Source organism: Acomys minous (assembly GCF_964271855.1).
Source record: "Acomys minous genome assembly, chromosome: 13".
NCBI classification, from domain to species: Eukaryota; Metazoa; Chordata; class Mammalia; order Rodentia; family Muridae; genus Acomys; species Acomys minous.
In genome coordinates this window covers 9702802-9730758 of record NC_140495.1, presented here as the reverse complement: position 1 = coordinate 9730758, position 27957 = coordinate 9702802, and the positions used below count along the sequence as shown (strand labels likewise).

The 27957-nt window shown below is 50.4% G+C and overlaps 1 protein-coding gene across 2 annotated transcripts in view; it reads right to left on the bottom strand.

Moving 5' to 3' along the window:
• TRIM71 (tripartite motif containing 71) overlaps positions 1 to 20974 on the bottom strand; it is a 62576-nt gene extending 41602 nt beyond the window's left edge. For both annotated transcript variants that reach the window (XR_014773959.1, XM_084754526.1), the window contains exon 1: positions 16509 to 20974. Coding sequence is in view for 1 of the 2 variants with exons in the window: in XM_084754526.1 (XP_084610652.1) it covers positions 16509 to 17321 (813 nt within the window). In the remaining variant the exon portion in view is untranslated. The remainder of the gene's footprint in view (positions 1 to 16508) is intronic.
• Positions 20975 to 27957: the final 6983 nt, after the last annotated feature.

The following is a 27957-nucleotide window of genomic DNA, read 5'->3' as shown; positions in this document are numbered from 1 at the left end:
CAGTAAAGATCAGGGAGTCACGTGGCCCCACTGGTGCCATCAGGTCACTTCCCCTGGGACCTCATCACCAGCGGAAGGCTATTCTAAAAGGCATTTACAATAGCTGGTCTATGGCAAGACTGCCCTGATGTGGGCTAGGGGAATACCTCAGTTGGCAGTGTCTGCCTAGCCCACCCACCCCCATCTCATCCTCTGCACATTTTACGTTAAGTTAAAAAAAAAAAACAAAACATTTTCTGAAAGGAAATGCCTTCTGCAAGGGAATCCAACCTGGCTGCCTAGGCAAGTAACTAACCTCAGACCCTACTGCCCCTACAGAAAATATGCTGTCAATTCTGAGGGAAGTTCCTGGCTTCCCTGTCCTGTCTGGTCATCTCTGTGACATCACACAAAAGCTGGCTTTCTGCTTCTCTACCACTCACCCGGTGTGACTGCTTGGGAACTTTAAAAATACAGCACCTTTACCGGATGACATATTGCCTTTCCCTATTCTAGTGATGCAAAGGTCCCCAGAAGGTAACTCTGCTTCTCTGTGTCCCTCAAAGACTCAGAAGGTCAGGCAAGGCAGGAGCATCATATTGATGGAGTGGAATTCACCTCCGCGTTTTCCAGGCAGTCCTCGAGGAATTCGCCTCCCAGCAGGCATCTGCTCAGCAGCAAACAATGTGCCCTGGCCATTTTGCATTGTGACCCAGAAACAGCAAAAAGAAAAAAAAAAAAGTATGCTGGTTGAGGGCTGGGTGGCTTCCAGGTGAGGACATTCTGCACTCGTCAGAAGTGAGCCAGGACATGGCAACTTCCACCAATAAGATTCACCCACCCACCCACCCACTTGAGCCGGCCATGGTGGCCCACCCCTTTAATCCCAGCACTCAGAGGCAGAGGTGGGCGGGAGGATCTCTGTGAGTTCTAAGCCAGCCTGGTCTACAAAGTGAGTTCAGGACAGCCAGGGATACACAGAGAAACCCTGTTTCAAAAAACAAAAAGACCCACCCACTTGCTGGAAGTAGTGGTGATATTCTCCTTATCAAAATCTGTGTTATTGGTCCAGGAGTAGTTAGTAGTGGCCGCACACATCTTTAATCCCAGCACTCTGGCAGGGAGAAGCAAACGGGTCTGAGTTCAGAGGCCAGCCTGGTCTACAGAGTTCCAGAACAGCAATACTACACAGAGAAACCTTGTCTCACAAAACCACCCATCCCCAGAAAAAAATATTTTATTGGGCCTGCAACATGGCTCAACAAGTGGAGGGGTTTTCTGCTAAGCCCTTGACCTGAGATCAACTCTCAAGGCCCACATGGTAGAAGGAGAAACCAAGCTCCCTCAAATTGTCCTCTGACCTCCATGCATGTAAAAACAAAAAAAAAAAGTTTAATCTGGGAGTGGTAGTACATGCCTTTAATCCCAGCACTTGGGAGGCAGAGCCGGGTGGATCTCTGCCAGTTCAGAGGCCAGCTTGGTCTACAAAGCGAGTATAGGACAGCCAGGACTACAAGAGAAACTCTGTCTTAAAAAACTAAATAAATTTATTTTAATTAAAAAAGAAGAAATTGGATAATTTATTTTAATTTAAAAAAAAAAAAGAAATTGGCCAAAGTACATGAGCAGAAAGCTCAAGGAAGGAAACCACAAGTGAGCAATAGGACACATGTCAGCTACACCCATCAGCCCTTTCTGTTAGTGTGAGGTAAAACAGGACCGGCCATTTTTCTTCCATTAGGCTGATGACAATAAGGGGCAGAGAGTAGGAGGAAATGGGGCTGGGTGTGGGGGAAGCTCCCAAGAGCAAGGCCAGGACCTATTAACATTTCCAGTGTGCCTCTTGAGGGTCCCAGCAGCCAGGGATCCAGGCAGGAGCTGCTGGAAGGACAAATATTCCTGTCAGCCGGAAGGAGGGAAGAGTCCAAGTCTGAGCAGTTAAGAACCAGGCAGTCCTTCCTCAGGTTAGCACTCAATACAGTTTGGCAAATGGCCTTCCACAGGCTTTATTTTGAATGTACAATGGCTGCTAAGAATATGCTATGGTCTGATGGGGAAGGAGGGAGAGAGGGACAGAGGAAGGAAGGGAGGGAGGGAAGGAAGGAGGAAGGGAGGGAGGGAGACTGATTTAGGGCCAACAAGATGGCTCTGCAGTTAAAGAACTCTTGTGAGCCGGGCGTGGTGGCCCACGCCTTTAATCCCAGCACTTGGGAGGCAGAGGCAGGCGGATCGCTGTGAGTTCGAGGCCAGCCTGGTCTACAAAGCAAGTCCAGGATAGCCAAGGCTACACAGAGAGACCCTGTCTCAAAAAAAAAAAAAAGAACTCTTGTGAACTAGAGCCACATGGTGCCTCACAACCTCGCCTAATCCCAAATCTGAGGCATTGGACATCCTTTCCAAGACCTCCTGGGAACCAAGCACATACATAGAGAGAGAGAAACAAAACTCTTTTGTATAAAATAAATACGCCCAACGGTGATGGTGCACACTTTTAATCCCAGCACTGAGGAGGCAGAGGCAGGCTGTGAGTTCGAGGCCAGCCTGGTCTACAAAGTGAGTTCAGGGCAGCCAAGGATACACAGAGAAACCCTGTCTCAAAAAACAAAACAAAAATAAATAAAAACATCTAACCGGGCATGGTAGTACACAGAGAAACCCTATCTCAAAAACTCAAATAAATAAATAAATAAATAAATAAATAAATAAACAAGCATTCAAGCAAGCAAACCCTAGCCTTTTTCATCTGAAACTCACAGACAACCTAAAGAACACATTACTTACAAGTGGCTATGTCAAATCGGGACTAGACAGACAGGAACAAGGCAACCCCAGGAATCCCTGTTCTAACCTCCATCTGTCAGACTGTAAACCGAGTGAGCACAGCAAAGGGAAGGGCTGAGAGACGTCAAGCACAGAAGCTTGTCCATCCTAGTGGACAAATGAATTCTATAAACAAGGTCAGTTTTTAGAAGAGCCTCAAAGTGTGACTAAAGGGGCACAATTTAAAAACAAAATAAGCCATCCCGTGTTCTCGCCTTAAGTGTTACCAGAGCAGCTGAAGTAGGATTTTTTTTTTTGTGGTGCTGGGAACGGAACTCCAAGCTTCGTGCCTACCAGGCCCTGCCAGTTACAAACACACGCTATAGGATTTATTTAGTGGTCACCTATATGTGCCCCTTTGTCAACAGAGCAATCCTGCTTCAGATGCAGAGAAGACAGCCATCCAATGACAGAACAGGTCCAAAGGGCCTGGTGGAAAAGGAGCTGGCCTCAGACACCAATAAGCAAGCAGCCTAGAAACAAGTTCCACAGGCCTAACAGACTGATTGTCCCTGAAGAAGCAGCATCATAAAATCAAACACTGCCTAGCTTCTCCAGGCACCTTAAACAATTAGCAGAAGTCCAAGGCCAACCTGGGCAACATAGTGAGATCCTAGCTGCGAGGAAGGGAGGGGGGTAACACAAAACAACCGACGCGAGCGAGCCTGTCATCCTTCCTGTGAGGGAAACCATGTGAAGCCGCAAGAAATGCAAGGATAAGAGGGCCCAGGCTGGGGTTCCCAGCACCCACATGGTGGTTCACAGCCACCTGCAGCTCCTCGCCCAGGGACCTCTTCTGGGCACTGCAGACACTGCAAGAATGCAACGGGCAGACACACATGCAGCTGAAATGCCCATACACATAAAATTAAAAAAAAAAAAATAGTGTTAAAACTCAGAAGCGAGCCGGGCTTGGTGGCGCACACCTTTAATCCCAGCACTCGGGAGGCAGAGGCAGACGTATCGCTGTGAGTTCGAGGCCAGCCTGGTCTACAAAGAGAGTCCAGGCCAGCCAAGGCTACACAGAGAAACCCTGTCTCGCAAAAAAAAAAAAAACCCACTCAGAAGCGGAGATGCACGCCTCCAATCCCAGCACTCAGGAGTTCAAGGCCAGCTCGGTCTACAAAGAAATCAAGTCCAGGACAGCCAGGGCTACAAAGAGAGAAACCCTGTCTTGAAAAAAGAAAAAGTAGTAATTTTAATACTGTCAAAAAATGAAAAATACGCCGGGCAGTGGTGGCGCACGCCTTTAATCCCAGCACTCGGGAGGCAGAGGTAGGTGGATCGCTGTGAGTTCGAGGCCAGCCTGGTCTACAAAGGGAGTCCAGGACAGCCAAGGATACACAGAGAAACCCTGTCTCGGAAAAACCAAACCCCCCCCCCCAAAAAAAAGAAAAGAAAAGAAAAAAATAAATAAAAATAAATGTATGGCATGGAAATGGACAAAGTGTGAGAAAAGAGGGGTAGGTGTAGGGAAAAGAGATATATGGAGTACATTACTTGTTTGCATCCACAATGGATATGGATGGATATATATATATATATACATTAAAATAAAGTAGCAGAAACCCAATGTAGTGACGCCTCTTGCCTGTAATCCTAGACCAGGAGGCTGAGGCAGCACCACTTCAAGTATGAGGCTATCCCTGGCTACATTACATATAGCAAGTTCTAGACCAGACGGACTGGAGTAAGCCTGTCTCACAAAGTCCCTACACAAATCAAGTGTACCACACCTCAGTGAAAGCATGCGCGCTGAGGGGCTGGAGAGATGGCTAAGAACAGGCGCTGTGAGTGGGAATAAAGCCTTTCCTCTCCAGACTGATTCTGGTCTCCGTGTTTACCACTGCTACCCTACTAAGCACACCCTACTAAGAGCTGGGCGTGGCACTTGCTGCCTTCAGTCCCAGCATCTAAGAGGCAGAGGCAGGCAGATCTGTGAAGCTGTCCAAACAAAAGAGCAGGTCCTACTTACTAAAGCCAGGCAGCTCACAAGCTGGTCCTGAGGCTCCAATGCCCTCTTCTGACCTCTGCGTAGGTAAGGTACCTTCACACACAGGCACATACCTGCACAGACACACTCACCTAAACACAGTTAATGGGCTGAGCCAGGCATGGTAGCACTCGCCTTTAGTCCCAGCACTCAAAAAATAAAATAAAATTGTAAGGGGCTGAAGGAAGAGAAGACTCAGGTTAAAGAGCATGTTTTTCTTTCAGAGGACCCAAGTTTGATTCCCAGCACCCACATGGCAGCTCACGACTATCTGCAACTCCAGTCCTAGGGGATCCAGCACTCTCTTCTGACTTCTGTGTGTTGCATGTGCTACAAACATATATGCATGCAAAACACCCAAGAAATATATTTAAAAATAACAATTTTTAGCCGGGCGTGGTGGCGCATACCTTTAATCCCAGCCCTCAGGAGGCAGAGGCAGGCGGATCACTTTGAGTTCGAGGGCAGCCTGGTCTACAAAGCAAGTCTAAGACAGCCAAGGCTACACAAAGAAACCCTATCTGGGGGAAAATTGTGTTTTTGTTTTCATTTTTGTTTATTTGGTTTTTCAAGACAGGGTTTCTCTGTGTAGCCTTGGCCATCCTAGACTCAATTAGTAGACCAGGCTGGCCTCAAACTCAGAGATCCACCTGCCCCTGTCTCCCTGAGTACTGCTGGGATTGCAGGCCTGTGCCACCAAGCCCCACTGGTTTTTAAGCCTGGGTAGCTCAATCAGTTTTTTTGGATGTTTGTTTGTTTGTTTGTTTGTTTGTTGGGATGGAGTTTCTCTGTGTAGCCCTTGCTGTCCTGGACTCACTTGTAGACCAGGCTGGCCTCGAACTCACAGAGATCCACCTGCCTCTGCCTCCAGAATGCTGCCCGGCTGCTCAATCTGTTTTTTGGTTTTTTGTCCCCTCCCCTACCCCAGATAGGGTTTAGGACTCGCTCTATAGACCATACTGACCTTGAACTCACAGAGATCCTCCTGCCTCTGCCTCCCAAGTGCTGGGATTAAAGGAGTGCGACACCACTGCCCTCCTTGCCTTGGTTTTGGGGGTTTGTTTTTGTTTTGTTTTGTTTTTTGCTTTTCAAGACCAGATTTCTCTGTGTAGCCTTGGCTGCCCTGGACTCACACTATAGACCAGATAGGCTTCAAACTCAGGTTTTTACATCTTTTTAAGGCTGGAAATTTGACTGCACTAACCCCTCCCCATTTCACAAGATAGTAATTAAGGCAATCCAAAATTTCTCCTCACAACATCCCAGAGAAACTAAAAGCATACCCGGGGGCTGGTGAGACCAGCACTTTGTTTTGCTTTTTTGTTGTTGCTTGTTTTGGAGACAGGGTTTCACTATGTAGTTCTTGCTGCCCTGGACTAACTCACTGTGTCTGAGATCCCCCTGCAAGTGCCGAGATGAAAGGCATACACCACCACACCTGGGGCACTAGTGCAGTTTTTACAAACAGCAGGTGTGGCCAAAGTATGCTAAAATCTATGCTACAAGGTAAATACGCAAATAGCCGGGTAGGCGGACAGGGTTAGTTGTCATTTCTCTAGCCAAGGCTGAGAGGTACAGATGGCACTCAAAGACACTGGCCATGGTGGGGAGGGGGAGGAGAAGGCTCCAACCTCCAGTTCCTGTCTGTGACCTGCACTGAACCACCTCTTTTCAAGTCTGTGACTGTGCGCAATACCAAATTCCATCTAGAACCAACACAATCCCCACCGTCTATCTTCCAGGGGCAGCCACCCACATAGAAATGACAAACGTCTGCAGTCACGTTTCATCTTTCCTTCAAATGGGCAAGGACTACCAACAAGTCCAACGAAGCGCTCAGAAAGGCTCCCGGCTAAGTGGAATTCAGAGGTAGGGGCGCTGCAGAGCCTATGGGGTAGTGAGTTCCCAGCAAGGCCCTGGCCTGACTGTGCTGGCTCTACTTCCGAATGTGCCTGAGTCCATGAGAAAATTCACGCCTCATGATAATGAGATTACAGGCTTGAGGCACCATACCCAAGTACAAGCAGCCTTTAAAAACTGTTTCCTGAGCCAGGCGTGGTGGCGCACGCCTTTAATACCAGCAGAGGCAGGTGGATCGCTGTGAGTTCAAAGCCAGCCTGGTCTGCAGAGCAAGTTATAGGACAGCCAGGGCTACACAGACAATTCCTGTCTCAAAAGTACCCCCTCCAAAGGGGGGGGGGGGCAAGCTTCGCTGATCAACAGATGTTTTACCATATCTTACCAACTGAGCCCCAGCAGCCACAAGGACCCCCTTAGATGGATGTCACTCCCACCCTGGGAGGGAGGCTGCTCTTCCATTGCTTGCTTTTATTTGCACCCATGCCCTGACAAGCATGTGCAGATGACAACAGGGTACGTTCTCTTCTCAGATGGGGTAGGAGACTGAACTCAGCTCTTCAGGCTTGATACATACATCACCTTTGCTAGTTCAACCATCTCACCGGTCCTATGTAGGCAGGGTCCTCCTATGTAGCCTTGGCTTGGACATGATAGAAGCAATTCTCCTGCTTCTATCTCCTGGGTGCTGGGATTACATGCTCCATGAAGGGGGTGGGGAAACCTCACACCTTCCTAAGAAGTTAAATAGAGACTCATTGGGTGGCCTTTAATCCCAGCTCTCAGGAGGCAAAGGCAAGTGGATCGCTGTGACTTCGAGGTCAGCCTGGTCTACAGAGCGAGTCCAAGACAGTCAAGGATACAGAGAGAAACCCTGTCTCTAAAGACCAAAAAAGAGCTGGGTGTGGTGGCACACACCTGTGATCCCAGCACTCAGGGAGGCAAAGGCAGGCAGATCTCTGTGAGTTTCAGGCCAACCTGGTCTGCAAAGAGAGTCCAAGGACAGCCAAGACTACACAGAGAAACCCTATATTGAGAAAAGAAGAAAAAAAAGAAAAAGAAAAAAAGGTTAAAAAGATTTGGGGGGGGGGGTGGAAGCTCTCCACTGAGACACTTCCTGAACTCCCACAGCAGGCTCTGTAGAAACACAGTCCAGCTTCCAAACCCTCACTCACTCTCCAAGACTTCCAGCCCAACTCAAGCTTCTCACCCGAACCTGCCAGGTGCCACCATGATCCAAGTTTCACAGAAGAGACCACACTGGGAAGGCTGAGACCTCCTGTTCCCCACCCCCCACCCCCGCGAACATCTGACATCGATGAAGATGAAGAGCCCTCCAAAGCCAGCAACCAGGAACGCTTGCCCCAAAATCAAGAGTCTTGCTCTGTAACCCTGGATGGCCTGGGGAACTTTCAATGGTGCAGCTAACTACAAAATATTGTTATAAGAAACACAAGCAGTACCTGTGAGGTGTGGGGCCACACCTGCAATCCCAGCACAAAAGGACAGTCTGGGCTTGAGGCTATCCTGGGCTACAGCTGTCTAAATAAGCCTGGTGACCTGACTTCGTCTCCCCCAATAAAGGTACAGAGAACCAGTCAGGCCCCAGTCATCCCAGCACTCTTAAAGCAGAGGTAGGTGGATTTCTGAGATCAAGTCTGCTCTTCATAGGGAGTTCCAGGCCAGCTAGGGATGCATAGTGAGACCCTATGGCCAACCAGGACAAGGGAACGAACTCCATCCATAGAGTTGTCCTTTGACCTCCGACATGTGCACCACACACTCTAATGAGTTATTTATCTTTACTGTATCTGTTTTGATTACACCACACTTAAGCATACATTGGGAAAGACGTTGGCTAGAAGCCTAGGATGGCTTCCAAATCAACACTATCTCCCTCCCTTTGGCATCGATCCCGGAAGGCACAGACTGAAATTACAGGTGTTAAACTGTCCACCATACTGCAGTGCTGTGCCTCAGCTGGCGCTGCAGCTCAGGGCAGAGGTGCTCTCTGGCTTGCAGGAGGCCTTGGGTTCCATGCTCAAAAGGAAACAAAGACCTGAGTTTACTTGTATAGAAGGATGTTTAGTAGCAAAATCTGGGTACACATGTGTGTGTGTGCACGCACACACGCGCGCGCACACACACACACACACACACACACACACACACACACAGAGTCCCTCATATTTTAGCCTCCAGAATGAAACAGGACTGCTAGAAAGCTGAGGTCCATGAGACACCATGGAGTTTCTGACTAAGAAACTAATTTTTTTTTTCCTTTTAGAGATAGAGTTTCTCTGTGTAGCCTTATAGCTGTCGTAGACTCAACTTTGTAGACCGTCCTGGAACTCACATTGGATTCACCTGCCTCTGCCTTCCTAGTGCTGGGATTAAAGGCGTGCACCGCCTGCCTGACCTGGGAAACTAATTTTTAATTGTATGTATATGCACAGGAGTGTGAGTGCCCACAGAGGCCAGCAGTGAGCTTCAGGTGATGGGTGCCAGTCACTAAACTCCAGGTACTGGGGGTAAGCCATTTTCTCTGGCCCCAGAAAATGTTTTCTTTTAACCATGCAAATGGTTATGGCTAGAAAGTAGCTAGTCAAACATCCTTAAGTAACTGTAGAATGAAGCTTGCAACAGGTGAGATACAACTTTCTTTCTTTTTTTTTTTGTGGGGGAGGGGAGTGAGGTTTTATGTAACCCTGGCTGCCCAGGAACTCACTCTGTACACCAGGATCTCAAACTCAAGAGATCCGCCTGCCTCTGCATCCTGAGTGCTGGGATTAAAAAGACGTGCACCAGCACTGCCTGGCTGAGATACAAAACTTCTGATCCCAGGGCCTCTCACCTACTCATGGTCCAAACAAAACCCAAGGTGCAGCACACACATCAATCATTTCACAGGGAGGCCAAGCAATGAGGCCCCTGTCCTCCTCAGTCCATTTCATTCTGTCCTTTTCTGCCTCAACATGTTACCATGACTGACACCTGCAATCCCAAGAAAGTGCTTACAAGAGAAAAGACTACACCCAAACATTAGCAGGAGGCGCTAGGCACATGGCTCAGCTCTCCCAGAGAACCCTGGTTTAAGTCCCAGCACCTACATGCTACCCTGGTCTACAAACTGAGTTTCAAGCCAGCCAAAGAGTTATGCAGTGAGACTGTACCTCAAAAAAAATCTAAAACAACAGAAAAACAAACATGCCCATTCAGAAGTAACAGAATGAACCCACTCAAGACAGAACTCCCAACCCGCTGACAGCACCCAGCTATACACCAAGCCGACACCCTCAGCGACTGCCTCCTCCAGAGGCATCTGGTTTGGAACTGGCAAGGCTTGGGGGTGGGGTCCATATGATAATTAAGCTGGGATCACTGCTGGGAGAGGGAACCCCTCAATAGGTGGGGGTGATCCAAGGATAAATTAAAACTAATCTAAGAAGCCTAACAAAATAAAACACAGAACTAGCCTGCTAGTAAGTAACCGTAGATAGAGCTCTCAGAAATAGTGAGTGGTTTTGGATGGAGAAGGATCCCCAAGCAAATTCCTTCTCCCCATTCTAACCCTGAAAAGGAAGAGTGGGCCAGCTGCAAACAAGTCCAGTTTTCAAGTGTGACACCAAGGGAGGGAGGTAAAGTCACTTACAGATGCAAATAAACTAGCACCTTCCCTCCTGTACCCCCCCCCCCAAATCTGCTAAGGAGTCGATCCATTTGGGGCTGGGGAGAGTCCTGGTAGGGAACGTGCTTCTGGCTAGCCAGGTCCGTGTGCCCCCGCCCAAAGACCTGCGTCTCAAACACTAAAGCGGAAGGTGACTAAGAACAAACCCAAAGGGGAAGAGAGACACCCAAGAGCACAGTACACAAGGAATAGTCTAGTTTGGGGCAAGCGGGCCTCAACTGGAGGGGAAGGTGGGAGAACCCGGAAGACGGCCTGGAACTCTTTCTCAGGAGCCTTCTCTGCTGTCTTTCAAAACAGAGAAGGAAATAAATAAACAAACAAACAAAAAGAGAGGGCAGAACAGCCTTCGGGTGCCTCCGTCCGCTTGTGTCGTAGGTGGAGGGAAAGAAGGGATATTCTGAAGCTGCAGACAAGGGGGAAAATTCATCCCAGTGATCTACCTCCCACCAGTATTTACTAAGAATGAGCCCAGCTACAATAAACCTTGACCCATGTTTGGAACTGGATGGAGAAAGAGCAAACCACGTGACTGAGCAGCCAGCGGGGGTGGGGGGGGGTGGGGGGGGGTGTTAAACTTTAGAACCACCAGAGCTCAAGTAAGGGGGCCCTGCTGATCTCATCCCTGGGGAGGCTGAGGCAGTTGGGCCAGCCCAGGCTACACAGCAAGTCCCTGACTCCAAACAACAAAAGGACAGGGAAGAACAAGTCAGAATCTTTTAAAAAAAAAATAACAATAATAAATAAAAAACAAAATCAGTTTTATGCACACTTTCCACCCCGGCAAACTTGGCAAACAAAACCCCACAGCGGCCACTTCACTTCATTTACCCCTCCCAAGGGCAGACACACAAGAAAGCTATGTTTTAAAAGACAAAAGGTTAGGCTCATCCACAGGCGCAGGCACCCAGGAGAAGCTTGCAACCATTTTAAAGGGGTGTTGTTTTTTGTTTTTTTTTTTTAACAAACCAGACACTGTGGCCTGAGTCTGAAAGGCTTGGATTCTTCTAAAGCATAGTATTTATCTGACTAAAAGTGAGCACCGGGGGTTACGGTGAGCAATTTCATCTGTCTCCAAACACTTTCAAGATTTCTCTATTCCAGATACAACTTTGAAAAATGTTCTTGACAAAAGGAAGTTAAGTGAAGCCTGGAGGTTCTCCTTCCCCTCAAATATCTTCACTGATACCCAGAAAACCTAATCCAAACACTGAAAACCAGATTTTGTAAACAACTATGAAGTCTATGCAATTTCAAAAAGCAGATTTCCCTCCCCTCCTCGAGATAATTTCAGAAGCATACACAGAAAGGCTTCCGCACTGTGGATAGAACAGCCCCCAGTCCATGGCCTTTCTCACATCTAAGGCAACAACCTATCAACCGGCTTAGACTAGCTGAACTAGCCACACTGATGAAATTCTGCTCCGTGCACTTCAGTGAATAGTCGGGCTAATAGTCCACAAGCCTGGCAGTCAGCAAGCGGCTTTACATTCACTGAAAGTGTTTACTTGCTCAACTACAGGCAGTGGCCATCAGCAATCACTTACAAGGAGCTCAAAGTTCCAAGTTCAGTTTCGCAGCCCACAGGTGAGATGCGTGCACTGTGACCGGAGACCCTCATCACTCGCCCACCAGTAAGACTCCAGGTAAAATTACACTTCTGGAAGAAATTCTAAGTTTACCATAAATCTGACCTCCAGAGAGGACAGATGAAGAAAGGTTAGGATGGAGAGAGGGTTTTCTTCTGCTTGGTTGTGACATGGGTCTTATCTCTTAGAGTGGCTAATCTTCCTGTAATCTAGGACCCTCTGGCCTGCTGAGGCAGAACCAGGACAAGGTGACACCAGCGTAGTATATGGTGGAAGATCCTGACTTTAAACAAAACCAGGAAGAGGGGAGGGCGAAACAACTACTTCGACATGCAAGTATTTTTAAAAATTGTATGGTTTTAAAAACCATTTTGCAGCCGGGCATGGTGGTGAAAGCCTTGAATTACCTCCAGCACTTGGGAGACAGAGGCAGGCGGATCGCTGTGAGTTCAAGGCCAGCATGGTTTTACAAAGTGAGTCCAGGACATCCAAGGCTACACAGAGAAACCTTATCTCGAAAATTGGGTTGGAGGGGAGGGATGACACGACACACATTTTGCAGATTTTGTAGTTCACAAAAACATGCATGATTATAAAAGAAACACACAGCACTCAGGAGGCAGAGGCAGGCGGATCGCTGTGAGTTCGAGGCCAGCCTGGTCTACAAAGTGAGTCCAGGACAGCCAAGGCTAACACAGAGAGACCCTGTCTTGAAAAACCAAAAAAAAAAAAAAAAAAAAAAAAAAAATCAAGAAAGAAAGAAAGAAACACAGACAAGAAGTAACAGCAGGCTAAAAAAAAAAAAAAAAAAGGCGGCTTCAATCCTAAGAATGAAGAAGAAAAAAAAAAAACCCTCAAAAACCAAAACTAAACAAAACAACGAGGACATAGAGACTACAGACATGATGCTCACAGGTTGGGAGACAGGACACAGACTGCCCTGTTCAGAGTGGCAGATCAGGATCTCGGGAGGAAGACTCCATATTCCGAGTTAAACCAGTTTGGGATTAGTTCTGATCTTTCCAGAAACCCACCTCAGGCTGGAAAACTAAACCCCAGCCAGGCCTCCCCTGTACCCAGTCTCTGTCATCACCTACCAGTCCCCAAGGGTCCCCTGGAGTCCTGCCATTCATTTTAACCAAGCTTACTGGCCAGCTTTGGGTCACTCAACACACTGACTTCCTTCCCAGTGTGGCTCCCAAAGTAAGCAAGTGCTCACATACTAGGTAGCCACTAGGGAGGCAAAGGGGGGTGAGAGAAAAGTCACTGACTGGTAGCAGCCACCCCAGAAAAAGAGAAAAATCTCAGAAGCCTTGAGCTTTTCACAAGGCTTCAAGAAAATGTGGCCATGGGACCCCTGTCCCTAGGATCAGAAGCAGCTTTTCTCTAGGCATGGAACCAGCCAAAGGCCTAAGCAAGCAGGTCTTCTGTACCAGAAAACCCATGTCTCCTTTTTAAACCTCCCCTTCAGATGTTTGAGACAAGGTCTCGCTTTGTAACCCAGGCTTGCCTCTGCCTCATCCTGGGATTGCAGGTGTAAAACCATGGCCAGGGTCCTTCTAGGTTTCAAAGCTCTTGTACTTTTTACTTAAACCAAATAAAGGTTCAGATGTCGTGCCTCTGGTTCCAAATTGGGGGTTTGGCCGGGAGTTGGTGGCGCTTGCCTTTAATCCCAGCACTTGGGAGACTGAGACATGGGATCTGAGTTTGAGGCCAGCCTGGTCTACAAAGTGAGTCCAGGACAGCCAAGGCTACACAGAGAAACCCTGTCTCAGAGGAAAAAAACAAACAAACAAACAAATTGGGGGTTTGTGGGATACCTAAACAGGGTCATCTTCCCAGGGAAAAGTTGGGTGACAAGCCAGCAGCAGAACCATCAGTCCCTGAAAGGAAGACACCCCAAATTATTTCTCCCTGTTGACACAGGATTACCTTGACAGGGTCACATATTTTTTAAAAAACAGGATGGCACAGTGAAATTCAAGTGAGGTGCTCTGTGTACCACAGTCAGGACAGTGGTCCACCTATCACCCCCTAAAAAAGTAAAGACAGCAGAGACCTATCAATCATCCCATCCCCCTCCAAAAGAGCCCCGTACTCTTTCCCAGCCAGAGGCAGTGACTTCCCAAAGGGAACAACTCATTTCCTGAGACCCTTAAAGACCATTTCCAGTGAGGAATAACCGGCTGACAATTTCCAACCTTCTTGCTCTAATAAAAAGCCGGGAAAACTTAGCAAACGCGATGTTCCCTTGACAGCCTCAGTTTCCTGCCGGTACCATGTTGAAAGGGGCTTTTAAAAGACATACATCATCTGGGTGGGAAGGACGCAGGGTGCAAAGAGCCTCAGGTTCCTCACCCACGCTCTCCCACGCAGTTCAAGCACTTTGATAATTTACAGAGACAAAACAGACACAGCCAATAACGAAATCGTGTCATCTGCAGAGAACGGATGGAAACAAGACTAGGAAGGAAAGCCGACTTTTCCTCAATGTGGCCCACGCGAGGATAAGGGGCTTCAGAGACAGGGGGCTGAGGAAGGACTGGGAAGGAAAAACAAAAAGCTGACATGGCCTCACAGACCCCCAACATAGGTATTTATTTATGACACGAAAGCGGAAGAAAACTAAGCAACAGGCGGGTGACAGAGCAGCAGCTAGGAAAACACGTATGAAGACGCCATCGAGAAACTCATTATTTTACCTGCTTCATCAAAAGTGTTTGTTTTGTGGTGATGCCAGTCAAGGTGCTCGTATCTGTAATCTCAGCATTTTGGGTCGTTGAGGCAGGAGGATGGCTGGGTCAGAGACCAACCTGGGCTAGAGTTCCAGGCTAGCCTAGGCTACAGAAAAGACCCTATCTCAAAATAAGCAGGCGGGAAGTGAGCCTTTTTCAAATCAGCCAGCGACAAACAGCCTTAGAGCCCAAATGAGAAGCATCTCTGAATAAAACTTAACAAAAAATGATGTCTTCCATCTTCCTGCTAAGGCACTTTCTAAAAGTAACGGGAAGAATGTACTAGAAACATCCAAGCAGTAATGCGAGAAAACCCGAGTCAACTGGGGCTGAAAAAAAATGTGAGCCACGGAGTCTGTCTAAACTTCAAAAGAAACCTTTAAAAAATAAAGGTTTCCTCCCCGCGTTAGAATTTCAACTTTCTGTGCAAGCTTAGTCAACATGAGGGCCACCAGAGGGTAGCTGTGCCTCCTCCCCAAATAACAGGTCAAACACTGGACTCAATTGTGGTGGCACCGGTAATCCCACAGTAAGTCAAGCAGGGCTGTTTGCCTCCTGCTTCTCCCCGCGGCGGTAGATTGCGTGGGTCTCTGATTTACAGGTAGGTAGACCAGATTGCCCAACCCATCAAGGCTAGGGGTGGTCCCACCAAGCCTCTGCCCACGGCTTCCAGTGGGCTCCCAGGGAATTGAAGGTGGTGTGGTCCAATACTAAAGTGGGGGGGGGGGGGAATCAAGAGCCCAAAGGAATGATCAGATCAGAGGGCGGGCAGTGCAGCCCTCAGACTCGGCATGCCGCCGCCCCCTCCCCCGCCCCCAAGTTCGCGCTGCGGGTGGCTGCGCAATTTTTCCAAGCCAAGCGGAGTGCCTGTGGATGACCGGCAGGCGGTCAGGGTGGCCAGCGGGTGCCCCGAGAGATGGAAGATGGGGCCGGCTTGGGTACAGCGCCCGAGATCCAACTGCGGCAGTCCCCAATCTGGCTTCTAACTCTCTCAAGGGCCCCCACGAGGCCACATGGTCACAGCACGTGGGTACTCGCCAACCAGAACTTGCTTTACACACAGAATGCAAAACAACTGCAGAAGCAAAAATAAGGACCCAATACTGATGTTCCTTGGTTCTTAAAAAGCCATAGGCAGGGGCCCCTAAGCAACAACCAGGCAGACAACTTGGTGAACGGCAACCTGTGGGAAATGACAACAAAAACGAAGTCCTCCGGGCCTGCACGCACGTGGGAAGCAACTCCCAACGGCAACCATTCCCTCCCCACCCCGAGAGCTCTCTCAGCACATTGGGCGGCCTCTGGCGGGCCCACACAAAAGGAGTCCACGGCTCCACAAATTTACTTATCTCTTCACAATCCGTGCCCATATGGATACACCCACTGCACGTTTCACCCCACAGGAGAAAAAAGAAGCAATGAAGGTGGGCTGGCAAGATGGCTTATTGATTAAGAGGCACTTGCCAAAAAACCAGAAAGACCTGACTTCGATCCCGGGGCCCACATGGTGAGGAAGACAGAACCGATTCCTGAAAGTTGTCCCCTCACCTCCACACACGTGTACAAATAAATGTTTTAAAATAAAAAATTTTTTAAGTGGTCAGGGGCCTGGAGTCTTATTTCCCGGGTAGAATCGAGGTGCATAAGGCCCGGGGTTCGATCCTCACTAATAAAAACAAACAGAAAACCTGAAACAAGAAACGGAGGGAATCTAATGTTTTGGGACTCTCCGGACACGCACAGAGTAGAAAGATGTCGTCAGGTCCGACTTCTCTGGGTGACCTAAAGGAGGGGTGCTGTAAGTCTGCAAAAGCGTCCTCTCCCCTCGCCCGCGCCCCACACGCACTCACCTCGTCGTCGTGGTGCTGGCAGAAACCGAGGCGCTCCGGGAACACGGAGAGGATGGAGAAGGGCGCGCCAGCGAAGGGCGGCCCAAGCCCCAGCTGCTGCGCTGCCGAGGCGGCCGCAGGCCCGGGCGGCCCGCGCTCGATGTAGTGGTCCTTAGTGAGGCGCACGCGCTGGTGCGCGCGGACACAGTTGTCGCACAGGTGTTCCTGGCAGTCGAGGCAGCGCGACGAAGCGGCGTTGCCCTCGTCGCACGAGCTGCAGCCGTGAGGCCGGCGCAGGAGCAGCGCCGCGGGGGAGGCGGCCGGGCCGGGAGGCGGCTGCGGCGCTGGAGCGGCGGCGCGCTGGGGAGGGTGGTGCGCGTGGTGCCGATGGTTGCTGTGGCCGCCCGCGCCCCCGGGGCCGCCGCCCGCGCGCCCGTTCTTGGGCGGCGGCTCGTCGGCAGTAGCCACCACGGCGTCCAGCAGGTTGCTGAGCAGGAAGGCGGACGACGGCAGCGCGTCCATGCCCGCCGCCTCGGCCAGGACCACCTTCTGGTCACACACGGGACAGCGCAGCTTCAGCGCCTCGGCGGGGCCGGCGCCGGCGGGAGCGGGCAGCCGGTGCGCCTCGAGGCACGGCCGGCAGAAGGCGTGCAGGCAGGGCAGGACGTGTAGGCGCCGCGCAGCCGCCCCGGGGCCGCTGCCGCCCGCGGACGACGTAGACGTCTGCGAGGACGACGACGAGGCGGACGAGCTGGAGGAGAGCGGCGCGGACGAGCCGCACATCTCCTTGCATAGCAGGCAGATCTGGAAGTCGGGCTCGGGGAACGAAGCCATTTGCAGGCGGGCTGGAGGAAAGAGGGCGTGCGGAGTGGAGGGCGCGCGGCTCACTCAGCAGAGCGCATCCAGGACGCGGTGGAGGCGACCCCTGGGCCACCTCGGCACGGCAGGCATGCACTGCCACTCTGCAGCGGGCGAGCACCAGGCAAAAGTCTCAAAGTCCGTCGTGGAATCCAGTCCCCGCGGCGCAAAAGAAATTTGGTCCTGAGTCTTGTGCTGCCTCCTCTCTTTTCCCCCTTTTGCCCTAGGCTAAACGGATTGAGTCTCCTGGAGGGAGGGGAAAACGCGCCCAAGTCCCCGCGCGCGACGCCAGCCGCCCCGCCGCATGACGCGGCGACAGGAGTTCCTGCGTGGCGGCCGAGGCGCAGCCTCCCCCGCGGCGCGGTCGGCCTGGGCGCGCAGCTGCGCCTCGTGCGGGGGCCCCCGGCCCGCGGAAGCACGCGTGCCAACTACGCACGCGCGCCCCACGCACTCGGCGTCTCTGCGCCGCCCGGCCGGGCCGCGGTCTATTTGCGCTCACACGCACGCGCGCCCCACGCGGCCCGGCGCCCGCGTGTCCCCCGGCCTCCTAGCTCTCTCTAGCGCGGGCTCCGACCCTTCTCCGGCCTCAGGCGCTCCTCGGCGCGGGGCCGCAGGTCCCCGCGGGCCGCCCTGAATTATTCATCGGCGGGAAGATATTGGATGTACCCGCCGCCCGCTCCGCGCGGGGCCGTCGTGCAATGCTATCCGCGTTCCGCGCGCGCCGCGCGCCCCTCCTCCTCACGGCCGTCCTCTCCGAAACCTGGGCAGCGAAGGGGGATCACATTTCCTTTGTCATCGGGCCATTTCACCCTCGCTCGGGTCCCCCCTGCAATCCCGGAGCCTCGGGAACCGAGTCTCCCTCCCGGGCGTGTTGGAATCAGAGGAGCCGGCGAGGGACCCGCGCGGCCACTTCGGGAGCCGCGTGGCCAACGCCGCCCGCGGCTACCGCCTGCGTCATCCTCCTGCAAACGAGTCGCCGAGCGGGGACGCGGGTGGCCCCGGCTGCGCTGCGCCTACAGGGCTCAGGCTCTCCCGGTGCCCTGGTCTCCTGGATTGCTTTGGGTTTTATTTTGCACTACTCCCCCGAACGGGGGGCTGCGTGCGAGCGCGCGTGTCCCCTTCTTTCTCCGCTTTGCCGCCTCTCGGAACGCCGGTTATTGGGACTGATCGGAATTCGGAATCCTTTTAATCTCCAAAGGAGCAAACTCACTTCCGCCCGAGTGCTGGGAGGGGTGGGGGAGGGGAGGCCGGGGAGGGGGTTCCAGGCAAACAGGAAACATTAGCCCTCTTGGCCCGGCCCGCTTTTGTGTGCGCCTCCCCTCCTCCCCCCACCCTCCTCCCCCGCTCCGGCCGCGGGGGAGACGATCGCCCCCAGGCCCCAGTGTGACGACCTTTGGAACCTCCCGGGCGAGGAGCGCAGAGCGACTCTTCCGTTTATTTAAAAAAAAAGAAAAAGAAAAAAAAAGGACTTCATTCTGAATCCCTGCCTCTTGGAGGCTGATGGCCACTGCCTGGGAGAGCTAGGGTCCCCCTCCGCCACCACCACCACCCCTTTTTTTCCCCTCTCTTCCCTTTCCTTCTGATTTCTCTAGGACTCTACAAAGCTGAGACTGACCTCGAAGCATCGCACAGTTGTGCGTGCAGTTGGATGCATGGAACTAAACAAATCTGAATTCTGATCGTCCAAGGGGCCAGTTGCTCTCAGTTTTAATGGGAGCCCAGGCAGCTGTTAAGAGGAGGCGACCCACTGACGGCCCCGCGGCCATCTGGGTGGTGCCCTAGGCGGTCCTGAGAGAGGAACTTAAGGCTCTTTGGAAGAATGACTTGGAAAGGCTGCTCACAGAACTTTAAAATGCCATTTAAGATGGGCGTGGTGGTGTACCCATTATAAGTCAGCAAGCAGGAGGAGGCTGTGGCTGGAGATGGATCTGAGCCTGGACTACGTGGTGAGACCCTGCGTCAAATTAACAAATGAGTAAAATACATAAATATCAAGGTGGGGATAAAGTTTCACAGTGTGGATTATACTCCTTTGGAAAGAAGATAGACACTGGGGCCTAAGTCGGTCAAGACCTGAGCCACGTGAGGCCTCTCAAGAAAGTGATGAAAGAGCTGGAGATTTGGCTCTGCAGTCTGTCAAGAGGACAAGTTCAGTTTCTAGAACCCACTTCAGGTGGCTCAGAACTGCCTGTAACTCTAGCTCCAGAGAATCCAACTTCTTGCAGTCCTCTGGCACCTGGATTTCCCGAGCACACCCCCCCCCCCATAGAGACGCACTTTATTTTATTTTGGGTTTGGTTTTGGTTTTTTTCAGAGGCAGGTTTTCTCTGGTTAGCCTTGTAGCTCTGTAGACCAGGTTGGCCTCAAACTGACAGTGATCCTCCTGCCTCTGCCTCCCTGAATGCTGGGATCCCAGGCGTGTACTTTTCTTATAATTTAAGGAAATAAGTTTTCTTTTACAGAAATACTAGAAGAGAATTCAGCTTCCGATCTCAGTAACCTTGCATGGGTCATAATGATTAAGTATGGGACGCCTCTCTTTTTATTCATGGGGAAAAACAAAAACAAAAAAACAACCAGAGAAGATGGTTCTGGAAACACGAGTCAGTCCAACTGGATAAACTGCTGAAGAGCCTGAGCCCTAGGGCACAGATGTCCTGGGGTAAGAGCTTCTCTGCTGCGCGGTGGTTAGACCCCAGCCGGCCAGCTGTTTTCCACCCCTCCTCACCTCGCCAGGACATCTGTGCCCTTCCACTCCTGGGATGTGGAAGTGAGAAGAAGAAAAAAAAAAAGCACAGCTCACCCAAACAAAGATAGAAGACTTTTTATACTGTAAAAATGAGGACCAGGAGAAAGTCTTGTTTCTGTTTAAAATAAAATAAAATGCCTCAATTTTTTTTTTTCCTTTAATGGCCTGGGCACAGAAGATGGCTACAGGGTAAAGGCTACTAAGCCTGAAAATCCAGTCCAATCTCTAGGACACACCATGGAAAGAGAAGCAAATCGCACCATTGGCCCTCTGTAGTCAGAAGGCTACACCACATACATAAATACATGTAAAATGCAATACAAATGTATTTAAAGATTTATTACATTGTATAGGTGTGTGTACAAGTATCCACAGAGGCCGGAGGGTGTTTTGGATACCTTGAAATTGAAATTACGGGAATATTTCAAGCTGCTGCTCTAGGGGCTAGGGGCTGAAGGCCAGTCCTCCGATGAAGCAGTTAGCACTCCTAACTACTCAACCATCTTTTGAGCCACTACAAATTGTATTAGTAACACTGAGGGGCTGAAGCTGGACATGGTGTCTCAACACCTGTCACCTCAGCAGTCAAAGGTTAACCCAGGAACATGGCTGTAAGTTCCTGGCCACCTTGGCTACATGTTGAGATCCTATCTCAAAATACAAAGCAATAAAATTAGGGTCTAAAGCTTGGTATGGTGATACAGCCTGACATACCAGCGTTCAGGATGCTGAAAGGCTTAGGCCAGCCTGGACGATATAGTGGTACCCTGTCTCTTAAACCCGCTGGGCGGTGCTGACACCTCTTGAATCCCAGCACTCAGGAGGTAGACAGATCTCTTGAGGTCTAGGCCAGCCTGGTCTACTGAGTGAGTTCCAGGACATCTAGGGCCATAGAGAAACCCTGTCTCAAAAAATCAAAAGCAGAGACCTAGGGTCACTGAAATGACCACCTTGTGTTATCTTTTAGTATTTTCTTCATACTGGCCTCAATAATCCACCTTCCTCAATTTCCCAGTGTCCTAGACAGCAGTCTCACACACACAACATAGACAAGAGCCTTATGTATCTGAAAAAAAAAAACTTTGGGGGCTGGAGAGATGGCTCAGAGGTTAAGAGCACTGGCTGTTCATTCAAAGGCCCTGAGTTCAATTCCCAGCAATCACATGGTGGCTCACAACCAGCTATAGTGTGATATGGTGCCCTCTTCTGTCTGATGCTCTCTTCTGTCATGCAGGCATTCATACAGTAGAGTGCTTGTTATAAATTTTTTTTTCTTTATTAGTTTTTCGAGACAGGGTTTCTCTGTGTGGCCTTGGCTGTCCTGAACTCACTTTTTTTTTGAGACAGGGTTTCTCTGTGTGGCCTTGGCTGTCCTGAACTCACTTTGTAGGCCAGGCTGGCCTCGAACTCACAGCGATCCGCCTGCCTCTGCCTCCCAAGTGCTGGGATTAAAGGCGTGCGCCACCACGCCCGGCTCTGGACTCACTTTTGTAGACCAGGCTGGCCTGGAACTCACAGAGATCCACTAAGCCTGGCTCATAATAAATAAATAAGTTTTTTTTAAACTAGAAGATAAGTACTTTTCTGTTTAATTTCTTTTCCTTTCATTGATTGACTTTAAGTTTTGTTCTTGTATTTCTGTGGTTTTGTTACCTGTTTTAAAGAAATTTGCAGGTCTGGAGCGATGGCACAGAGGCTAAGAGCACTGACTGCTCTTCCAGAGGTCCTGAATTCAATTCCCAGCAACCACATGGCAGCTCATAACCATCTGTAATGCAGAGGCAGGTGGATACTGTGAGTTCTAGGCCTGTTGGTCTACAAAGCAAGTCCAGGACAGCCAAGGCTAACACAAGAGAGACCCTGTCTCAAAAAGCCAAAACAAGAAGAGGAGGAGGAGGAGAAAAAGCCGCCTCCAGAATATTGGCCTGCCAACCACCACAAAAAAAAAAAAAAGAAAGGGGGGGGGGAGAAGAGAGGCCGGGCTTGGTGGCGCATGCCTTTAATCCCAGCACTTGGGAGGCAGAGGCAGGCAGATTGCTGTGAGCTGGAGGCCAGTCTGGTCTACAGAGTGAGTCTAGGACAGAGAAATCCTGTCTCGAAAAGAAAGAAAGAAATGAAGAGAGGAAGGGTTTAAAAGAAAAGAAAGCACAACAATGGAAAAAATTGCCAACAGTCTTTTGGGTCCGAAAGCATCCAGTCCCTAAGTAGAACTGACTTTTTTCTTTTGCATTTTTGAGACAGGGTTTCTCTGTGTAGCCCTAACTGTCCTTGACTTGCTTTGTAGACCAGGCTGGCCTTGAACTCACAGTGATCCCCCTGCCTCTGCCTCCAGAGTGCTGGGATTAAAGGTGTGCACAGCTGCTGCAGCCACCACCACCTGCAGGCAGTGAGTACTTTTTACAATACTCATTAGAGGGCCACCCAGCTAGATGGTTCAGCTTGCTGCCAAGTCTGACAACCTGGGTTTGAACCGCTGGTCTCATACAGGATGGAACCCACTGCAACTTGTACCGTGACCTCCCCATGCATACCCCAAAAGAATGAACGCCATTAAAGACGATTCTGAACGCTCTCCAAACCGACTAGAAGTGCTTTTCCCCAGTCCTGCCTAATATCATCCCTCAGTTTTCCCCTCTGGTCCCTAGACTCAGGGATACCCTTGAAGTAGGTAAGGGACCCCAAGTTGCTTAGCCTGACTGTCACTATCCAGTCCTCTCCTCCATGCCTTCTCCAGTCTGGTCCCTAAGCCCCTCCCCCTGGAATCCTACTGGCCCTGCTTCGAAAGAAATAGTGAAAGCAAAGCTTTCCCCAGCCTTACCCTGCACACAGGCCTTGGTCTCAGGGCCACAGCCACCACAGAAGACTGACTTCCTTAACAGAAAAGCCTTAAAGGTTTCTGAAACAGAAGTCGTTGGTGCCCAGCTTCCTGGCTGTCCACACTGGTATATGACTGAAGCCACGCTGATGCCTTTCCAAGCTGAAGATAACAGCCCAATAGAGTCGGTCTGAATTCTCAGTCTACGGAATTGTGGACTATGATAAAGTGGTGGGTGATAGAGGATAAAACTGGAGGGCTCAGTGGGTGCAGGGGCTTACAGCTAAACCTGACAACATTAGTTTGAAGTCCCACAAGGAAAGATAGGATTCTTTTTTTTTTTTTTTTCTAATTTATTAAACTTTATTTATTTATTTTAGTTTTTCGAGACAGGGTTTCTCTGTGTAGCCTTAACTGTCCTGGATTCGCTTTGTAGACCAGGCTGGCCTCGAACTCACAGCGATCCACCTGCCTCTGCCTCCTGAGTGTGGGGTTAACGGCAAAGGCGTATACCACCACGCCCACCAACCTTGAGTCCTTTCAAGAACAATAGTGCTCTTAACTGCTGAGCTGCCTCTGCAGTGCTAAATTCATTATATTTTTATATACATATTTTGTATGTATGTGTACATGCATGCGTGCGTGTGTGTGTGTGTGTGTGTGTGTGTGTGTGTATGCGTGCATGCGTGCATGCACATGTAAGAACACAGAAAACAATAAGTTAGCTCTCTTCTTTTCCCATATAGATCCTGGGGATTGAATGTAGTTTGTTTGTTTGTTTGTTTGTTTTTTATTTATTTATTTTTTTTTTTGGTTTTTCGAGACAGGGTCTCTCTGTGTTAGCCTTGGCTGTCCTGGACTCGCTTTGTAGACCAGGCTGGCCTCGAACTCACAGCGATCCGCCTGCCTCTGCCTCCCGAGTGCTGGGATTAAAGGCGTGCGCAACCACGCCCGGCTTTAATTTATTTTTTTGAGACAGAGTTGCTCTGTGTTGCCCTGGCTATCCTGGAATTCCCTCTGTAGATCAAGCTTGCCGGGAACTCAGAGATCTGCCTGCCTCTGCCTCCCAAGTGCTGGGAGTAAAGGTATGTGCCGCCACTGCCTGGCTCCCACATTATTTTTTTTAAGATTTATTTATTTATTTTATAGACTAGTTCTGCCTGCACACTAGAAGAGGGCACCAGATCTTGTTTTAGATGGTTGTGAGCCACCATGTGGTTGCTGGGAATCGAACTCAGGAACTCTGGAACAGCAGACAGTGCTCTTAGCTGCTGAACCATTTTTCCAGCCTCAAATTTTTTTCAAGAACAGATTTTCATTATGTTGCCTGTATAACTCAAGATGACCTCAAATTTATGATTCTCCTGCCTCTGTCTCTTGATCACAGGTGCGTGACTTGTGCACGTCACACTTGAGACCATGAACTTACCATATTTCCGTGTTTGCCTTCCCTCACTCACCCTGCTGTCTTCCAGGCTTGTTCCATATTGTCACAAAAAGCAGATTTCCTTCCTTCTTGAAGACAAAATAAGGGCTGGAGAGATGATTTAGTAGTGGAGAAGTGAACCACCAAGATGAATTTAGGGTGCACACCTTTAATCCCAGTAGTCTCGAGGCAGAGGCAGGGGGAATCTATGAGTTTGAGGTCAGCCTGGTCTATGGAGTGAGTTCCAGAACAGCCAGGGCTACACAGAGAAACCTTGTTTAAAAACAAACAAATAAACAACAACAACAACAAAAACCGAACTGCCTGAAACTCCAGGTCTGAGGGATCTGATGTTTGAAAGCACCACTCCTCCTGTTTGCATAAATCCGCACACAGATTCACATAATTAAAAATAAGATTAATAGCTGGGCATGACGGCACATGCCTTAAATCCCAGCACTCGGGAGGCAGAGGCAGGAGGACTGCTGTGAGTTCGAGGCCAGTTTGGTCTACAAAGCGAGACCAGGACAGCCAGGGCTGCACAGAGAAACCCTGTCTCGAAAAACCAAACAAACCAAAAAAAAAAAAAAAAAAAAAGGGTACTAAAAATTGGGTTCACATCTTGGCTATTAGCAATACTGGAACATAAATATCTCTTCAACAGGGTCTGGAGAGATGCCTGTAAAGAGCACTGGCTGCTTTTCCAGAAGACCTGGGTTCAATTCCTAGCACTCACATGGTGACTCACAGCCATATGCAACTCCAGTCCCAGGGGATCTTCTGACCTATCAGAGTGCCCTCCACACAGGTAGTGCGCATGCGCATGCTTTCGTGCCGGTGAAATACTCATACACATAAAAATAATAGCTCTTTTCCAGAACTCTCTCTCACTTGCTGAGTTCATTCCTCTGGGTACATGCCTGGCGGGAGAGTGAGGTCACCACTGTCTCTGTCTCTCTCTCTCAGGTTCTGCTTTTTTTTTTTTTTTTTAAAGGAAGCGCCACAATTTGCCTCACTGGCTGCACCAGTACATTCCCTATGACAGTTCTTCCCAAACATGCTCATCCTGGGGTGGGCCAGAGGGGGCGCGCGGGGGGGGGGGGCGTTGGGCGGGGGGGGGGGGGGGTAGGGCCCTGACTCTCTGGGACTGCTGCCTTCAGGCAGGTGATAATGAGACCCTTCCGCAAGCAACCACTGGGCAGACTCTGAGGCTCCAGGTGTCTGTCGGCACAGGCCTGGCCTCTGCTGGCTTAGGGACCTGTCTCTGTGTGCCTTTTCCTCATCCTGTGGCCTCTCCTCCCTCAGATCCCAGTTTATACTTCGCAGCAGATCAGCCGAGACTACCCAGGGCTACCCAGGGCTACCCAGGGCTACCCAGGGCTACCTAGGGAGACTCTGTTCTCAAGCCTGAATTCGATCCTGGGAATTACGTGACAGACGAGAGCCACTTCTTCCTGCAAGCTGCCCATGACATCCCTCGGCAAAGTACCTCACAGGTGCGTCTACCCGGTCACACTAAATAAATAAATGTAAAAAAGTAATTTTAAAAAGAGAAAAGAGAGAGCCAGGTGTGGTGGCACACGCCTTTAATCCCAGCACTTGGGAAGCAGAGGCAGGAGGATCACTGTGAGTTCGAGGCCAGCCTTGTCTACAAAGTGAGTCCAGGACAGCCAAGCCAAGACTATACAGAAAGACTCTGTCTGGGGGCGGGGGGGGGGGGGGGTGGAGGGGGCGGAGAGAAAAGAGAGAAAAAAAAAAAAACCGGTGAGGTAGGTCCCTCCTTTAACCCCAGCATTCCCAGGAAGCAGAAGCAGGCAGAGCTCTGCAAGTTCAAGCCCAGCCTGACAACTCCCCTTAAAAGAAATTGGTTTTGTTTTTTCCAGACAGCTCTGGTTGTCCTGAAACTCACTCTGTAAACCAGGCTGATCTCAAATTCACAGAGATCCAGAGATCCACCTGCCTTTAGAGTGCTGAGGTTAAAAGGTACCACTGTGCCCAGTAACTTTAACAGTAATAGAGGAATAGAGAAACACGGCCTGGAGAGAGGGCTCAGCCCTTAAGAGCACCAGCTGCTCTTCCAAGAGAGCACCTACTGGATTCCCAGCACTCATAGGGCAGCCTACAACTGCCTGTAATGCAACTTTCAGTGGATCCAATGCTTTCCTCTCGCCTCTGAAGGCACCCGGCATGCATATGGTGCACATACATACATACATACAAACACTTACACATGTGAAAAATTAAGAAAATAAGAAATTAAAAATAAATATACTCAAAATAAATAAATGTAATTAGTTACAAATTAGTTAAATACACATAATGATATTACAATAAATATTAACTAATAAATATTATTTTTATTTTGGTTTCACGAGACCAGATTTCTCTGTGTAGCCCTGGCTGACCTACACTCACTTTATAGTCCAAGTGGGCCTTGAGCTCACTAAGATCTGCGTGCCTTTGTCTCCCGAGTGCTGGGATTAAAGGCGTAAGCCACCATAACTGGTCAAAATATTATTTTTAAAAGCTTTAGAATTCAGTGACAGTCATAGGGGAGGGGATTAGGGGGAAAGCGGGAGGGAGGGGGGAATGGGAGGATACAAGGGATGGGTTAACAATTTATATGTAATATGAATACATTAATAAAATATAAATATATATTTTTAAAAGCTTTAGAATTAGCCAGGTATAGGAGTACATGCCTTTAATCCCAGCACTTGGGAGGCAGAGACAGGCAGATCTCTGTGAATTTGAAGCCAGATTCATCTACAAAGTGAGTCCAGGATAGCCAGGTCTATCATACTGAGAAACCCTGTCTCAATAAACCAATAAATAAATAAATAAATAAATAAATAAATAAATAAAATAAAAAAGCTTGAGAATTGTGGCCGGAGAGAGATGGTTCAACATAGCGCACTGCTTTTTTGGAGGCCCTGAATTCCGTCCCCAGTACCTGACAAGGTGGTTCATGACTGTTCATGACTGCCCCTGCCTCTGCCCCTGCCCCTGCCCCTGCCCTGGCTCCTCCCCTGCCCCTGCCCCTGCCCCTGCCCTGGCTCCTCCCCTGCCCCTGCCCTGGCTCCTCCCCTGCCCCTGCCCTGGCTCCTCCCCTGCCCCTGCCCTGGCTCCTCCCCTGCCCCTGCCTCTGCTCCTCCCCTGTCCCTGCCCCTGCCCTTGTCCCTGCTCCTCCCCTGCCCCTGCCTCTGCTCCTGCCCCTGCCCCTCCCCTGCCCCTGCCCCTGCCTCTGCTCCTCCCCTGCCCCTGCCCCTGCCTCTGCTCCTGCCCCTCCCCTGCCCCTGCCCCTGCCCCTGCCCCTCCCCTGCCCCTGCCCCTGCCTCTGCTCCTCCCCTGCCCCTGCCCCTGCCTCTGCTCCTGCCCCTGCCCCTCCCCTGCCCCTGCCCCTGCCTCTGCTCCTCCCCTGCCCCTGCCCCTGCCTCTGCTCCTCCCCTGCCCCTGCCCCTGCCTCTGCTCCTGCCCCTCCCCTGCCCCTGCCTCTGCTCCTCCCCTGCCCCTGCCCCTGCCTCTGCTCCTCCCCTGCCCCTGCCCCTGCCTCTGCTCCTGCCCCTCCCCTGCCCCTGCCCCTGCCTCTGCTCCTCCCCTGCCCCTGCCCCTGCCCCTGCCC